The 18,668-nt window shown below is 38.6% G+C and overlaps 1 protein-coding gene across 2 annotated transcripts in view; it reads right to left on the bottom strand.

Moving 5' to 3' along the window:
• LOC132899553 (inactive N-acetylated-alpha-linked acidic dipeptidase-like protein 2) overlaps positions 1–18,668 on the bottom strand; it is a 711,964-nt gene that overhangs the window by 250,090 nt on the left and 443,206 nt on the right. For both annotated transcript variants that reach the window (XM_060941545.1, XM_060941546.1), the window contains exon 6: positions 11,902–12,045. In XM_060941545.1, the coding sequence (XP_060797528.1) occupies positions 11,902–12,045 (144 nt within the window). The remainder of the gene's footprint in view (positions 1–11,901; positions 12,046–18,668) is intronic.

Here is an 18,668-nt window from a genome sequence, read left to right as displayed (position 1 = left end):
GGACCAAATTGCAACTCATTAGGTCAATTGGCAATAGGTCATTAACATGACTGGGTATAAAAAGAGCATCTTGGAGTGGCAGCGGCTCTCAGAAGTAAAGATGGGAAGAGGATCACCAATCCCCCTAATTCTGCACCGACAAATAGTGGAGCAATATCAGAAAGGAGTTCGACAGTGTAAAATTGCAAAGAGTTTGAACATATCATCATCTACAGTGCATAATATCATCAAAAGATTCAGAGAATCTGGAAGAATCTCTGTGCGTAAGGGTCAAGGCCGGAAAACCATACTGGGTGCCCGTGATCTTCGGGCCCTTAGACGGCACTGCATCACATACAGGCGTGCTTCTGTATTGGAAATCACAAAATGGGCTCAGGAATATTTCCAGAGAACATTATGTGTGAACACAATTCACCGTGCCATCCGCTGTTGCCAGCTAGAACTCTATAGTTCAAAGAAGAAGCCGTATCTAAACATGATCCAGAAGCGCAGACGTCTTCTCTGGGCCAAAGCTCATTTAAAATGGACTGTGGCAAAGTGGAAAACTGTTCTGTGGTCAGACGAATCAAAATTTGAAGTTCTTTATGGAAATCAGGGACGCCGTGTCATTCGGACTAAAGAGGAGAAGGACGACCCAAGTTGTTATCAGCGCTTAGTTCAGAAGCCTGCATCTCTGATGGCATGGGGTTGCATTAGTGTGTGAGGCATGGGCAGCTTACACATCTGGAAAGACACCATCAATGCTGAAAGGTATATCCAGGTTCTACAGCAACATATGCTCCCATCCAGACGACGTCTCTTTCAGGGAAGACCTTGCATTTTCCAACATGACAATGCCAAACCACATACTGCATCAATTACAGCATCATGGCTGCGTAGAAGAAGGGTCTGGGTACTGAACTGGCCAGCCTGAAGTCCAGATCTTTCACCCATAGAAAACATTTGGCGCATCATAAAATGGAAGATACGACAAAAAAGACCTAAGACAGGTGAGCAACTAGAATCCTACATTAGACGAGAATGGGTTAACATTCCTATCCCTAAACTTGAGCAACTTGTCTCCTCAGTCCCCAGACGTTTACAGACTGTTGTAAAGAGAAAAGGGGATGTCTCACAGTGGTAAACATAGCCTTGTCCCAACTTTTTTGAGATGTGTTGTTGTCATGAAATTTAAAATCACCTAATTTTTCTCTTTAAATGATACATTTTCTCAGTTTAAACATTTGATATGTCATTTATGTTCTATTCTGAATAAAATATGGAATTTTGAAACTTCCACATCATTGCATTCCGTTTTTATTTACAATTTGTACTTTGTCCCAACTTTTTTGGAATCGGGGTTGTATATATATATATATATAAAAAAAATATATATATATTTTATATATATATATATATATATATATATATATATATATATATATATATACACACACACACACACACACACACACACACACACACACACACACACCTGTGAGTGTTTAGCCTATGTCCATTTCTTATCTAGAGTGTTTATACTGTTTATATTGTTTATTTCAGTTATTCTGTTATTTATTTATTGCATTGCCTGTTTGCACTGTGGGTCAGAGAGGACTGAAATTTCATCTGTGCTGTATGTCGAGCATGTATAGCATATATGACAATAAAGCTGACTTGATGTAGAGAGAAAGTACAAAGTAAAATAAAAGTTTGTCAGATATAGGAGAGATTGTTTATGCCTCTGATAATTACATGTAGCTCGTGCAGTTCATTTGCATTGTTAATCTACCAATGAACCTATTGCAAAGCCAAGCAAGCAATGTAAATCAAACTTAATTACATTTTATACAAAGTAATGTGCACAACATTGAGTCAAGTGACCTGTTCTTTTTTCCAGTCTAATCCCTAACTTGACAGGCTAAGACACATCATTCACATTATGTGACCCTGACATAATAGAAATAAAATTGAACTAGAAAGTCAGTTGCCATGGCAATCATCCAGTATGTCAGCCTGGAAAATGTCACAACACACCTTTATGTCAACTAAATTCTTGCTGACATCAAAATAAACAGAGGCATTCTTGGTTACACTTTCTCTGAAGATCATATTTATAATGAACGATAAACACATTCATATCATGTTATAATGCATTCATAAGGCATTACACTCATTGTAGTTATTTCTGAAAATCTATTACACTTTCTAGCTGTTTTAGTTGTGAATTATTACATTATTCATTAGCATAATGTAGCATTTATAACACAACACCAATACCAAACCTATAGTACATGACAAGATCTGCCTTGATGTTTTTTAGTAACAAATGAAATCATACAAGAAGGATTCTTCTTAACTCTGTCATTGCTGATGAAGATGTGTCCCATCATTTGCCTCCCCCTTTCTCTCTTCTCTAGGGTAATCCTTGATAGAAGGATTATAAGAACATCACAATATAAAACTTGACAACCTCTGAAATAACTTTTCAGTGAGTCTAAAACTGAAGAAAATGCACTCAGCAAACTGGGGCTGTTTCTTTCGTATTGGTATTATAATGTATATACAAGTGGGTCTCAAAAAAAGAAAATTTAGAATATCATGATAAAGTTCAATATTTTCCATCAGTTATTTAAGAAAGTGAAAATTTAATATATTCTAGACTCATTACACATACACTAAAATGTTTCAAGCATTTTTCTTTTTTAATTTTGATAATTATGGCCTACAGCACAAAATAATTCAAATTATTAGAATATTTCATTTAGAGTTTGAGTAAAACAGTATAAATACTATGTATCTCTCGGTTTAGTTCAGTACACACAACCACAATCATGAGGAAGACTGCTGACTTGACAGTTGTCCAGAAGATGATCATTGACACCCTCCATAAGGAGGGTAAGCCACAGAAGGTCATTGCTGAAAAGGCTGGCTGGAAAAGGTGCACAAGCAACAGGGATGATCACTGCCTTGAGAGAATTGTCAAGAAAAGTCAATTCAATAATTTTGGAGAGCTTTACAAGAAGTGGACTGAGGCTGGTGTCGGTGCATCAAGAGCCACCATGCACAGATGTCTTCAGGAAAGGGGCTACAACTGTGGCATTCCTAATATCAAGCCACTCCTAAACCAGAGGCAACATCAGAAGCCCCTTACCTGGACAAAGGAGAGAAAGAACTGGACTGTTACTCAGTGGTCCAAAGTCCTCTTTTCAGATGAAAGTAAATTGTGTATTCCTTTTGGAAATCAAGGTCCTAGAGTCTGAAGGAAGAATGAAGACACACAGAATTCAAGGTGTTTGAAGTCTAGTGTGATGTTTCTGCAGTCTGTGACAATTTGGGGTGTCATGTCATCTGCTGGTGTTGGTCCACTGTTTTATCAAGTCCAAAGTCAACACAGCCATCTACCAGGAGACTTTAGAGCACTTCATACTTCCATCTGCTAGTAAGCTTTATGGAGATGCTGATTTCCTTTTCCAACAGAAGTTAGCACCTGCACACAGTGCCAAAACTACTACCAAATGGTTTGCTGACCATGAAATTACTGTTCTTGATTGACCAGCCAACTCGCTTGACTGAGAACCTATGAGATATTGTCAAGAGGAAGATGAGACACACTCGACCCAAAAATACAGATGAGCTGAAGACCGCTATCAAAACAACCTGGGTTTCAATAACACCTCAGCAGTGCCACAGGCTGATCGCCTCCATGCCGCATTGATGCAGTAATTCATGGTAAAGGAGCCCCAACCAAGTATTGCATGTATAAATGAACATACTCTTCAGAAGTTGAACATTTCTGTTTTGTAAATCCTTTGTTGATTGATCTTTGGAAACATTCTAATAATTTGAGATACTGGATTTCTGATTTCCATGAGCTGTAAGCCAAAAGCATAAAAAAAAAGCTTGAAATATTTCACTTGTCATGTAATGAATATAGAAAATATGAAGGTTAACATTTTCAAATTAAATTATGAAAAAATAACTCATCTCGTCTCGTCTTCTTCCGCTTTATCCGGGGCCGGGTCGCGGAGGCAGCAGTCTAAGCATGGAAGCCCAAACTTCCCTTTCCCCAGACACCTCGGCCAGCTCCTCGGGAAGAACACCGAGGCGTTCCCAGGCCAGCCGAGAGACATAGTCCCTCCAGCATGTCCTGGGTCTTCCCCGGGGCCTCCTCCCAGGGGGACATGCCTGGAACACCTCCCCAGGGAGGCGTCCAGGGAACTGCGTCCCCCTCCTAGAACTGCCACCTTATTGTGGTGGAGGGGTTTGTGTGCTTGAATTATCCTAGGAGCTATGTTGTTGGGGGCATTATGCCCCTGTCAGGGTTTCCCAAGGCAGACAGGTCCTAGGTGACAGGCCAGACCAAGAGCAGTTCACCAAAACCCTTATGGAGAAACAATCAAGGACCGTGACGTTGCCCGGTATGGCGCAGCCGGAGCCCCACCCTGGAGCCAGGCCTGGGGTTGGGGCTCGTATGCGAGTGCTTGCTGGCCGGGCCTTTGCCCATGGGGCCTGGCTGGGCTCAGCCCGAAGAGGTGACGTGGGCCCGACCTCCTGTGGGTTCACCACCCACAGAGGTAGCAGTAGGGGACTGGTGCAGTGTGGATTGGGCGGCAGTTGAAGGCAGGGGCCTCGACGACCTGATTCCCGGACACAGCGGCTAGCTGTTGGGACATGAAAAAATAACTTTTTCATGATATTCTAATTTTTTGAGATGCACCTGTATTGCGTATTTTGAGATGCATTGTTAATTATAAATACTTATTAGAATTCCTATAAAATGTAATGCTTTATGGTGGTGTAGTGGTTAGCGCTGTCGCCTCACAACAAGGTGCTGGGTTCGACCCCAGTGGCTGGTGAGGGCTTTTCTGTTACCCCTTTTCCACCAAATCAGTTCCAGGGCTGGTTTGGAGCCAGTGCCGGTGCTGGTTCACAACTCGTTCAACTTGCGAGCCAGCTGAGAACCAGTTTGCTTTTCCATAGCTCGTGGAGCTACGTTATTACATCGCTGTATACATCAGTTACTTCGCTGTATACGTCATTACGTCACTGTATACGTCAGTTCCGTTGCTACGTTTGCATAAACCTTGGCGCGAATATCGAAGCAAAAACAACACGGAAGCAGCAGCAGCAGGAACAACAACAACAACAATAATAATAATGGATGACTTCACGTTTGTACAGCTGCTGCTTCTCATCGCTTAAAAATGGTGATCTTTCATGGTCTTGTTATTGTTGTTGGTCTTAACAACTCCGCCCCCCCCCCGCTGATGTAAGCGGTTCTTTCCTCTGGCCCAGCAGAGAGTTGGTGCTAGCCTGGAACCGGTTTTTCTGGCCCCAGAGCCAGTTCTTTGTCAGTGGAAACAGAAAACCCGTTCCAAACTAAGCACTGGCCCCGAACCAGCCCTGGAACTGCTTTGGTGGAAAAGGGGCATGAGTGGAGTTTGCATGTTCTCCCCATGTCTGTGAAGGTTTTCTCCGGGTGCTCCGGTTTCCCCCCACAGTCAAAAGACATGCAGGTTAGGCTAACTGGTGGCTCTAAATTGCCCATAGATGTGAATGGTTGTTTATCTCTATGTGTCAGTCCTGCGATGACCTGGCGACTTGTCCAAGGTGTACCCTAGGGTGGAGCTTAAATGACAGTAAATTGTTTTTCATTCATTTTATTTGGTCTTACCCCCTAAACATGTTCCATTTCTACTAAAAAACATATTAACAAAAGTTTGTGCATTATATCTTAAATTTTAATGGGAGCTCAATCAGCTTGAAGATTACAAAGGTAACACATTTTATGCAAATTTGCAATAAAATCTTAATTTTTTACAAAGCTCAAAGATATCAAATATTTTTATACATTAAACTCACTGCATCAAAATAGTATTTGAAATAAGTTATAGCACTAACAAAACAGGAAACATACTCGGATAATTGCACATAGACATGTATTCAAAAGAAGCACCCATTCTACAGGCTTTTTTTTTTAGCCTATTGGTACTTTCTTTTTGATATATTTTATCAATAAAGTAAATAAAAAATATTGTTCAACAAAATAGTTTTTTTATACATTGATGTGGCAGCGGGGGCGTGGTCAAGCATCGGTCTGTGACCGGAGGGCGGAGTCAGGGAAGGTAAGTGGCAGAATCACTGCACCTGATGTTGGTTAATCTGTGTTTGTGTGTCTTCCCCAGTGACCACGCCCTATATAAGGAGAGAGAGAGAGAGCAGAGGAAGGGGGCTCTCTCCCTGACCTGACGACTTGTGTGTGTGTGTGTGTGTGTGTGTGTCTGAGAGAGTGACTTTACTGAAAAGTACTAAATAAAAAGAGTTTTCTTGGGGAACTTGGTTCTGGCCTGCCGCCTTTTCTGTGCTCCACCCCTATGAACTGCTACAATTGACAATTATAGCAATGTGGCATATTTACCATGCACTAGTTCTGTATCCAGACTTCAGAGGTACTCAAAAAATGTCTTCAATATGGGTATAGGTAGACCTAGGGCCAGTAGAGGCTTTTTTCCTAAGCATATTTTCAGCTTATGTTGTCAAGCACTGTGGGATGGGATCAGCTAGATAGGTTGGCTCCATAATGTTTGTGATCAGTTTTTAAAATGATTAACAATTGCACAGTGTACATTTCACTGTATACTTTGCAATAAACCCTTAATGAACTGATCATATTTAATGCTGCCCCAATCCATTCCAGTGTAGTATTACTGTAGGCCCTATATTGAATAATGCTTCTAATGACAGCAGTACTTAACTGTGGCGGACTTTGTGGCTTGGCTGCCAAACTTCATGCTGATTGAGCTACTAGTTAGATTTCTTCATTTTTGTTAATATTATATATATATATATATATATATATATATATATATATATATATATATATATATATATAAAATTAAGTGGTAAGATGGTCATATTTAATAACTTTAAATATTAGCTCCACCCTAGTGTACCCCGCCTCTCACCCATAGTCAGCTGGGATAGGCTATACGGGTAGCTTGCCTGCAACCCTGTACAGGATACGTGGCTACAGATAATGGATGGATGGATGGATGGATGGATGGATGGATGGATGTAATGCCTTAGCACAAACAATTAGAGCAATCTATATAATGCCTTAGGGACGCATTATAACATTGTTCTGAATGTGTTCATAGGTCATTATGCATATTCATAGAAAGTGTTACCATGAATATCATGGTAATACTGGGCTTTCATTGATTTCTTTGCACTGTTCTTTTTTGGAGGGCAGAATGTTTGTACAATATACATTTTTAATAATAATAAAAAATAATTTTGTAAACAAGTTTAAATTTATTTTGGGTTTTCTGAAATCAAGACATGGTCAAAATTATACATACCAGGTAAAAAAATTTGCATATGCCCACTTACATTGTTAATTCAGTGGTGCTGAATGTTCCAAGATGTTTTTTAACTTGCCAAGACCAAGGCTTTTTTACTTCCTATTAGTGATCATGGATACAGCCTCCCAAAATACAGGCCTGCCAGGAACTGGAAGCTGCTGGAATACTGTCTACAATCAAGTGAGCTTTATATTGCCATGGACTGAGAGGCTGCCATCCGAAAAGGAAAGCCCCAGCTTCAAAACCAACAGCATCAAGTAAGCTAAAGTTTGCAGCTGACCGCAATGACAATGAAAAAGCCTTCTGGAAGAATGTTTTCTGGTCAGATAAGACAAAAATTGAGTTGTTTCGCCACAATGCCCAGAGGTTAAGAGGAACACTACCAACTTTTCAGCATGGTGTTGTTAGCATCATGCTTTGGAGCCATTTTGCTGCCAGTGGAACTGGTGCATCGTACAAACTGGATGGAATTGAATAACCTCAGAATTCTTCAGCATAACCTCAACCCACCAGCTGGATGGTTGAAACTTGGATACAACTGGGTGTTCCAGCAGCACAGTGACCTCAAACACACATAAAAAGCTGGTTGTGGAATGGATAAAGCAGGCTCACATTAAGCTTAAAATAAGTCCTGATCTCAACCCTATTGAAGATATGTGGACTGTGCTTAAAAGGCAGGTTTGTACCAGGAAATACAAATTTAACTGAACTCTACCAATTCTGCCAATAAGAGAGATCAAATATCTAACCAGAATTCTGCCAGAAGCTTGTTGATGGTTACCAAAAGATGAAACTTGCTAAGGGACATTTAACCAAAAATTATTGACACTATATGTATAATATTGACCCTGTGTTGAGTTCATGAAACCCAAAATAAATTAAACCTTGTGCACTAAATTATTGGGTTGGTCAATTAAAGATGTCTGTTGTGCAATCATTATGCCACAGAAAAAGAACAGTTGAAAGAAAATCACTGAAAGCCCAAGATTGCCATGACATGTCCTTAATGACATACATGTCTGTTTATGTAAGTCTCTCTCTCTCTCTCTCTCTCTCTCTCTCTCTCTCTCTCTCTCTCTCTCTCATAAATATACAGTACCAGTCAAAAGTTTGGACATACCTGCTCATGCAAACAATACAGGGCTTGTAAGAAATAGTCCTAAAACAAACCTGATTTAGACATTGATCTACTTATTCATGAAAATGTAGTAAACTTTATAGAAATATTTAGAAATATTTATTAAGTATTTATTACTGTTAAGTGTTTACATGATACATTACTACATGGGTACCATTCATAACTCATTATAGTATCAACAAAAAAAAAAAAGGAAAACCTTTGTATAGGATATAATGAGATTTTTTTTTTCTTTAAATTCATTATATCTAATGATGATACTACAAGACTGTACAACCTTTTAAATAGCTTTTTTTTTTGGGGGGGGGGGGTGTAATTTAATTGTGCTCAGTTATTCACACTTCTGACCATGCATTTGTTGTAATAACATTTCACCATGAAATATATATTCTGGGCAAAACAGATACACTCAAAACTATAGACTGCCATTTGAGGAAAGACATTACAGAAACAAATAATAATACAAATCCTTAACACTTCTGTTGCAACTCCCAACAGCAGTCATGGTGAATTGCGTTTTTCATTCCTACCTAGGCTTCAATTTCTATATCTGTTAATTATGTTTAATAGAGTGCAAGAAGCAGTATCCACATATGTGCAGATGCTGTGTGCTCAGTGCAGATCTGCAGATCATAACTGTGCAAAAAAACCTGACCTGCTTCTATGATTATTAGGCTAATGTACTACTGGGGTGTCAAGTGCTATTTTTCAGGCTGGCAGCCAATTAGTGCTGGTGAATTTCATACTGCTAAATTGATAACAAATCAGGAGATATGTCAGTTTAAGCTGGCTTTACATTGTACCATTTTTGGCCCAATTTGCTGTCACAGACAAAAATTGCACATTGTGAAGGAATCCTTTAGCCATGAGTTTAGTTGGTCTTAAAACACAAAATGTGATTGGCTCACCAGTAGCCAATTTAGTGCCTTTGTGGCCAAAGATATCAAGTGGCAAAGTACTGGCAGTATCAGAAATTTTGAAATCTAAAAACCACCAATAAAAGGACTATATAGGATTCTTTGAAACTCATAGGACATCTATAGAAATAAATGTAAACGAAGCATGCTTATGCACAGAATAATACAATTCTTTGTTACCTTAAGCTTGCACTGATAAATATTTCTTGAAAAATATTTTTATGCAACCCCATTTTCCCCCAAGGCCAGATTGTGATGACTGGTGACTAGTAATGAATAGTAGTAATTTTCTTTAATCTTAGGTCTATCATTAGAGGATCTTCATCAAATAATATAACACGGAGTCTGTTATGGAATTTGGTCAAGATGTTATTGGGATCATTTTTTTTTTTTACATCTCATACTGGGCGGCACGGTGGTGTAGTGGTTAGCGCTGTCGCCTCACAGCAAGAAGGTCCAGGTTCGAGCCCCGTGGCCGGCGAGGGCCTTTCTGTGTGGAGTTTGTATGTTCTCCCCGTGTCCGCGTGGGTTTCCTCCGGGTGCTCCGGTTTCCCCCACAGTCCAAAGACATGCAGGTTAGGTTAACTGGTGACTCTAAATTGACCGTAGGTGTGAATGTGAGTGTGAATGGTTGTCTGTGTCTATGTGTCAGCCCTGTGATGACCTGGCGACTTGTCCAGGGTGTACCCCGCCTTTCGCCCGTAGTCAGCTGGGATAGGCTCCAGCTTGCCTGCGACCCTGTAGAGCAGGATAAAGCGGCTAGAGATAATGAGATGAGATGAGATCTCATACTGTGACTTCACATAAAAGACTGCTGAAATCACACTAAAACTAGACTGTTCATAACAGTGAACCTCAGAATATTCTCAGTATATTTGTTTACCACAAGATTTAGTGGAATATTTGCCATCTTCTCACTTGTATATCATCCTCTTTATTTTTAATTGTCTCTTGAGTTTATGCTACACCATATTGCATTTGTGGGGAACGAATCTGCTTTCTCTGTCCACTGTTCTATTACTCGATACAAAGGGTTTAAAGTTAAGTGCTTCTTTTAAAGAATGCAGTGTAGGTGCTATTGAAAACTTGTGTCCTAAGAGCACTATACAGAAAAATAAATCAGTAAATAAACTGGCAGCACTGAAGGTATGAACTGCACATAAGCAATTTCAATCATCTGAGTGGGTTATCCAAAATAAACACGCTGAGCACTCATTTAGGATAAATATGAATGTGGATCAGTTTCTGGCATGTGCATTAATGCATCTTGTGAATTTAAATGGTTGACTTGAGCTAACTCAAAATATGGCCCTAAGAGTGAATAAACAGAAGATTAATTTAAATATAACTCTCACACATGTATTTACTGTATGTTAGTTTGATGTGTTTTCTGACATATTTGTGAACATGACTGACTCACACTGACTTTATTCCCAGAAAAACTGGCCAAAACTGACACTTTTGCCTGAAGCAATAGCGTAGCTACCTCTGGAGTAGTAAGCATTTTACCATGAGGTCAGTGCTTTGAGGTAGGGGCATGGACTTTCTGTGCCTCTGAAGGGCCCATTTCATGTACTATGTGAAAGCCAGCTGCATTCTGCAAGGACACTCATAGATGCTCTAAGGAAAGGCACTAGAGAATTGAACTTTGTGCAAGCAATGCCTCACTAGAAAAGTTTACTTTAATGGGATTTTCTGCAACAGCATGACAGTAATCATAGCTGTGACATTGATTATGGTTTATATTAGTGTGCTTGTTGTAGTAATAATAATAATATTATATTATTATTATTATTATTAAGACTTTATTTGTCACATGTACACTCAAGCACAGACTTAAGCACACAGTGAAATTTAACCTCTGCATTTAACCCATCTGAAGCAGTGAACACACACACACACACACACACACACACACACACACACACACACACACACACACACAGAGCAGTGGGCAGCTATGCTACAGCGCCCGGAGAGCAGTTGTGGGTTAGGTGCCTTGCTCACCTCAGGCCATGGCTTCCCCATGTTAAACTAACCGCATGTTTTTGGACTGTGGGGAAACCGGAGCACCCGGAGGAAACCCATGCAGACATGGGGAGAACATGCAAACTCCACACAGAAAGGCCCCTGTTGGCCACTGGGCTCGAACCCAGAACCTTCTTGCTGTGAGGCAACAGTGCTAACCACTACACCACCATGCTGCCCATAATAATAATAATAATAATAATAATAATAATAATAATAATTGTCATTGTTTGACAAAGTAAAATGCATAATCATTGATATGGTGAAGCTTTCTGGAAGGAGATGTTTAGTTATGGAGGGATAGCTTTCATTTTTCCACCACAGGAAAGTCTTCAGGACAGAGCCTTTGTGGTGGCCACACTATATCAGCCAGTCATTTATTCCTTACATATAAATCATAATGTAACTGCAAGTGTTATGAACCTTTAGTTGTAAAATTTTAAAATATGTGAAGGACATAATATATGCTTACCTGAGCCCGATGCCATTTTCATAGGAGTACAGGGTTGGCTGTGTTCAGCACTGGGTGCAGAGAGCAACTCCTTGGCAAGCTTAACTGATATTGGCTGCACGAGCAGTGACGTCAAATTGCGACGATCTTCCCTGAAACTGCCATCTGTCATAAAAAGGGAAAGTAAGAGAAACCAAAAAGTTAGAACCCCTCTACATCAGAAATGATTGCCTTTAAACATTCTAAACACATCAGGAAAGGAGACGCTTAACACAGCATGCAAGAACACACTAATTTGCTCAATCTAAAAGTTCTCTGCTTGGTTAATATCTCTAAAGACATTCCATTTAATGCAATTCCATCTAAGCAACCAAATGTATTAAGGCAAACAGTTTGGACTTAGCTGTGCATACCTGTGGTGTGTATCCATAGATCTGTGCTACTATGAAATAAGAGTGGCGGGCTAAACAAGGTGGCTATAATCCACCCTAAATCCAGCACAGGGGAGCCCAGAGAGTTTGTGCAATGTTACTAAGGTGTCTGTTTGTGTTAAAGTCCTTTCCCTGCTGCTGATTGTGGCTCACTGGTGCTATACTAATGCATTGGAGGATTTTAGGTTTGAAGTAATGGTTCTGGCAAAACCCAGTAAGGATTTTAGGTGGGTGCGATGCTCCATTGATTTGGCCTTATTAAAATGGTGAAATGGTGTGCCTAATCCCACTTTAGGAACAAATTTATTTAGCAGCTTCAATTTTCCAGCAGCTCTCCCACACTGGTGTAATAGGTCGGCGTCATACGCCGCTAACAATCATGAGACCATGGAGCTGTGTGTACCCTCGATTACCTGCCCCTGATAAAGCTATTTGAGACAAAAAAAAAAAAAAAATTATATATACATTTTTTTTGTCTCAAAAAAAAAATTATATATATATATATATATATATATATATATATATATATATATATATATATATATATAAGCCAAAGAAGAGCTCAGACAGCAGTGGTCCTTGTGATCTTGTGATGAGCTGAATGTTCATTCATTCATTTGTCAGAGAAATGTGGATAGATCATAGAGTTCTGAATGGCTATTTTGTATGCAAGGCTCTGATGAAATTATCTACACCTGAGAGTTGCAGAAACCAAGATTGCATATTGGGGAATGAGATAATTTGAGTTAATTAGCTCAACACTTACAAATGGGCATGACAATAAAATGTTATTTGCTAATGCATGAAGTCTGGAATAGTGTAATATCCTAATTTGACAAATACTGTGTATTTAAATGGATAATTCAACATATCATGAATGGATTTCTGCTCCTCAGGGATCTGATAATATGACCATGACATACAACTGGCTTGAAGGAGATGGGGTTTAGAACTGAAACAGGCTGCAAGAAAACTGAGACAATATACTTTTAAAAGAAGGAAGGTGAAAGACATTCCAAAGTAAATCTATAGGGACACATTCAATGCACCGTCTTCCTCTGGATTGTCCAAGAGGACTTTCTCTACATTTAGAATGAATATGCAAGGACATGGCCAGTAACTCTTATCATGCAGGACCCAATTAGTTCTGCATCTTGAGCAGCTAAAAACACTCTTAGAAAATACATATTTCTATTCTTCCAAAATATTATCTCTAGAGTGTTGCTGCATCAAAGAATAAGATGGGTTTGTCCTTGGCAATCACACTGAGGCAGTGTTGACGCCTTTTGATGGGCCACAGGCAAGTAGAAAGCTGATATAGTGGTCCATGTTATTGGAGTGTGTGAAGGAAAACAAGATACTTTTTTTTTACTCGTCAACTGCTCCTTTTATTACATCAGATGTTATCACGCTTTCTTCAGTTCTTTCTATCACTTTCTCACACACACACAATATACTATGAGGCTCCAATACAGTACCTCAAGACTTCTTAATCTCTTGCACTACATTGCCAAGTTATTTATTTATTTATTTATTTAATTTTAACTACATCCTACAACCTTGTGATGCATTACAACTAACAGAGCTGGCAGGTGGGCAAGAGGGACTATGCCCATGGGTGTAGTTAAGGGGCCACCCTTCTGACAACCCCAGTAAATCTCATTGTACTTGGCCAATTTAAATACAAATTGAACCCGCACGACAACATTTTGTAGTTTGCTAGGCAACTAACTAACTAACTAACTAACTAACTAACTAACTAACTAACTAACTAACTAACTAACTAACTAACTAACTAACTAACTAACTAACTAACTAACTAACTAACTAACTAGTTCCCCACAATGATTGTCATCCTGAGAAAAGATTAGTAAAAAGGCTGAGAAACAATCCACATTTTGGTGAAGTAGCTTAAATTATTTTCAACAAATAAATAAAAACTCTCTATCTCTCATTTTATATATATATATATATATATATATATATATATATATATATATATATATATATATATATATGCGCACACACACACACACACACACACACACACACACACACACACACACACACAGTGCCTTGGAAAAGTATTGTTTGTCCTGTTTTGTTGCATTACAAGCTGGAATTAAAATAGATTTTTGGGGGGTTAGCACCATTTGATTTACACAACATGCCTACCACTTTAAAGATGCGCATTGTTTATCTTTTTTTTATTGTGACACAAACAATAAGATGAAAAAACAGAAATCTGGAGTGTACACTGTAAAAAATGTCCGTAGAATTAACAGTGAATTTATGTAAAATCATGACATAAAAAAACTGTAAATACAAAAACAATGAAGCAGTGTGTAATTTACATCAATATACTGTAAAACTCCTAACCAAATGCCACTGTTGATTTAACAGTAAGAATATGTTGGATTGATCATATTTTTTTGTATAATTTACAAATTGTTGTAGTTTAAACACAGACAAACTGTAAGACTAAAACAGAATGTGATGGTTAAAATTACATCATTGCCCTGTTAAAAAAACAAAAACATGCCCACCATTGTGGCTCAGTCAACTAAGGTGTCATACAATGAATCTGGGGACCTGGGTTCAATTCCGACCTGAGGTCATTTCCCCGTCTCTCTTTCCAGCTCATTTCCTGTCTCTGCACTGTCCTATCCAATAAAGGTGAAAAAAGCCCCAAAAAATTCTAAAAATATATATATCTGTCTAGTAGATCACTGCTTGTAACCATCATTGTTTATTGTACAATGAATATCCGTAAAATTAACAGTTATGTACTGATTATTGTACATTGAATACCTGTAAAATTGAACATTTTCAAACTGTTGTTTTTACAAGTGTTGATATACCTTACCGTAAAGCTATATACAGTGTCACTGTATTTTTTACGGTGAAAAAATGGCAACCACAGCTGCCAGTTTTTCACTGTAAATTTGACAAGATTTTTTTTTACAGTGTACATAAGTATTCACCCCCTTTCATATGAAACCCCGAAATAAGAGCTGGTCCAAACAATTCACTTCATAAATCATATAATTAGTTGATTAAGATCCACCTGTGTGCAAGCAAAGTGTCACATGATCTGTCACATGATGTCTGTATAAATCAACCTGTTCTGGAAGGACCCTGACTCTGCAACACTACTAAGCAAGCAGCATGAATACTGAGGAGCCTCCAAAGAGGTCAGAGACAAAGTTGTGGAGAAGTGTAGATCATGGTTGGGTCATAAAAAAATAACCCAAACTTTGAATATCCCAGGGAGCACCATTAAATCCATTATAGCAAAATGGAAAGAACGCTGCAAAAAAATGATATCTTACTAAGTGAAAATATCTTGAAAATAGTTGAAACGATCTAGCATTTCCGAAATTATTAAACCTAGTTCTAGATTGCAACCAACTTATTCTAAGATGTCTTATCAAGTAAAAATATCTGTCCATGCAGCAAGATAATTTCACTAGTATTAAGTAATTTTGTCCTCAAATTCAGTTTTCAATTTTTTTGCAGTGAATATGGCACCACTACAAACCTGACAAAAGAAGGCTGCCCATCAAAACTCACAGACCAGGCAAGGAGGGCATTAATCAGAGATGCAACAAAGACACCAACGATAACACTGAGGGAGCTGCAAAGATCTACAGCGGAGATGGGAGTATCTGTCCATAGGACCACTTTAAGCTGTACACTCCACAGAGCGGGGCTTTATGGAAGAGTGGCCAGGAAAAAAGTAATTGCTTAAAAATCATGTTTGGAGTTTGCCCAACAGCATGTGGTAGACTCCCCAAACGCATAGAAGAAGATTCTCTGGTCAAATTAGACAAAAATTGAACTTTTTGGCCATCATGGGAAATGCCATGTGTGGCGCAAACCCAACACCCTGAGAACACTATCCCTACAATGAAGCATGGTGGTGGCAGCATCATGCTGTGGGGATGTTTTTCATCTGCAGGAACAGGAAAGCTGGTCAGGACTGAAGGAAAAATGGATGGCACTTAATACAGGGCAATTCTGGAGGAAAACCTGTTTGAGTCAGCCAGAGTTTTGAGACTGGGATGAAGGTTCACATTCCAGTAGGACAATGACCCAAAACATACTGCTAAAGCCACACTGGAGTGGTTTAAAGGGAAACATTTAAATGTCTTGGAATGGCCTAATCAAAGCCCAGACCTCAATCCAATTGAGAAGCAGTGGCATAACTTGAAGATTGCTGTACACCAACACAACCCATCTAAACTTGAAGGAGTTGGAGCAGTTTTGCCTTGAGGAATGGGCAAAAATCCCAGTGGCTAGATGTGGCAAGCTAATAGAGACATACCCCAAGAGACTTGCAGCTGGAATTGTAGCAAAAGGTGGCTCTATAAAATATTGACTTTGCACTGCAAAAACCCGGCTTACAAAAACAAGAAAAAAAAGTAATAAAATTAGGAATATTTTACTTAAAATAAGCAAAATTATCTGCCAACAGAACAAGAAAATTTGACTTGGCAAGATTTTTAAAAACAAGTAAATATATCTAGCTTTAGAAACCCCACAGATGTCTTAAAACTAGTGTATTTATACTAAAAACAAGTAAAGTTGTACTACTCACTTTAACATGCAGATACTTTGCCCTCCAACCAACAGTTTGACTATTTCACCTGGGCATATTGGTGTGCTCTGTTTAAGTAAGTGTTTATACCAACTGAGACCGCCAAATAAATCAAAATCAAAACAACAAACCAATCCATTTTGTAGCCTATTTTTGTTGCCAGATTGACAATACAACAATTCATTTAATTTAGTTATCTGTTTTGTGTTAAGAGATTAAAAGAAAGGATAAGATGCTTGAAATAAGAAATTCTGACTTTGACAAACTTGTCATGGTTAATATAACACCGATGAAATTATGGTAATTCTCATTTTAAGACAGAACTTACTCATAACCAGTAATAAAATCTCAATAACAAGTTATAATACCTTATTAAGATAACTGAGGGAAAAAATGCTTAAAGTGTAATACTCTTACACAAAACCTGCCTGGAAAGGAGAATTATCTTGGCAGACAAATAACAAGCATATTTTGTCTTGATTTAAGATATTTAATCTTGGTTAGATTTTACTTTTTGCAGTGTGGGGGTGGGGGGAATACTTATGCACACTCCAGATTTCTGTTTTTTTTTCATCTTAATTCTTGTTTGTGTCACAATAAAACAACAATTTTCACCTTTAAAGTGGTAGGCATGTTGTGTTAATTAAATGGTGCTAACCCTCCAAAAATCCATTTTAATTCCAGCTTGTAATGCAACAAAACAGGATAATCACCGAGGGGGATGAATACTTTTGCAAGGCACTGTATGTGTGTGTCTGTGTGTGTATATATATATATATATATATATATATATATATATATATATATATATATACAGACACACACAGTGGTGCTTGAAAGTTTGTGAACCCTTTAGAATTCTCTGTATTTCGGCATAAATATGAGCTAAAACATCGTCAGATTTTCACACAAGTACAAAAAGTAGATAAAGAGAACCCAGTTAAACAAATGAGACAAAATACTATACTTGGTCATTTATTTATTGAGAAAAATGATCCAAGATTACATATCTGTGAGTGGCAAAAGTATGTGAACCTCTAGGATTAGCAGTTAATTTGAAGGTGAAATTAGAGTCAGGTGTTTTCAATCAATGGTATGACAATCAGGTGTGAGTGGGCACCCTGTTTTATTTAAAGAACAGGTATCTATCAAAGTCTGATCTTCACAACATGTTTGTGGAAGTGTATCATGGCATGAACAAAGGAGATTTCTGAGGACCTCAGAAAAAGCGTTGTTGATGCCCATCAGGCTGGAAAAGGTTACAAAACCATCTCTAAAGAGTTTGGACTCCACCAATCCACAGTGAGACAGATTGTGTACAAATGGAGGAAATTCAAGACCATTGTTACCCTCCCCAGGAGTGGTCAACCAACAAAGATCACTCCAAGATCAAGGCGTGTAATAGTCAGCGAGGTCACAAAGGACCCCAGGGTAACTTCTAAGCAACTGAAGGCCTCTCTCACATTAGCAAATGTTAAAGTTCATGAGTCCACCATCAGGAGAACACTGAACAACAATGGTGTGCATGGCAGGGTTGCAAGGAGAAAGCCACTGCTCTCCAAAAAGAACATTGCTGCTCGTCTGCAGTTTGCTAAAGATCACATGGACAAGCCAGAAGGCTATTGGAAAAATGTTTTGTGGATGGATGAGACCAAAATAGAACTTTTGGTTTAAATGAGAAGCGTTATGTTTGGAGAAAGGAAAACACTGCATTCCAGTATAAGAACCTTATCCCATCTGTGAAACATGATGGTGGT

This window comes from Neoarius graeffei, chromosome 15 (genome assembly GCF_027579695.1).
Source record: "Neoarius graeffei isolate fNeoGra1 chromosome 15, fNeoGra1.pri, whole genome shotgun sequence".
NCBI classification, from domain to species: Eukaryota; Metazoa; Chordata; class Actinopteri; order Siluriformes; family Ariidae; genus Neoarius; species Neoarius graeffei.
This window is presented reverse-complemented; position numbering and strand designations above follow the sequence as displayed.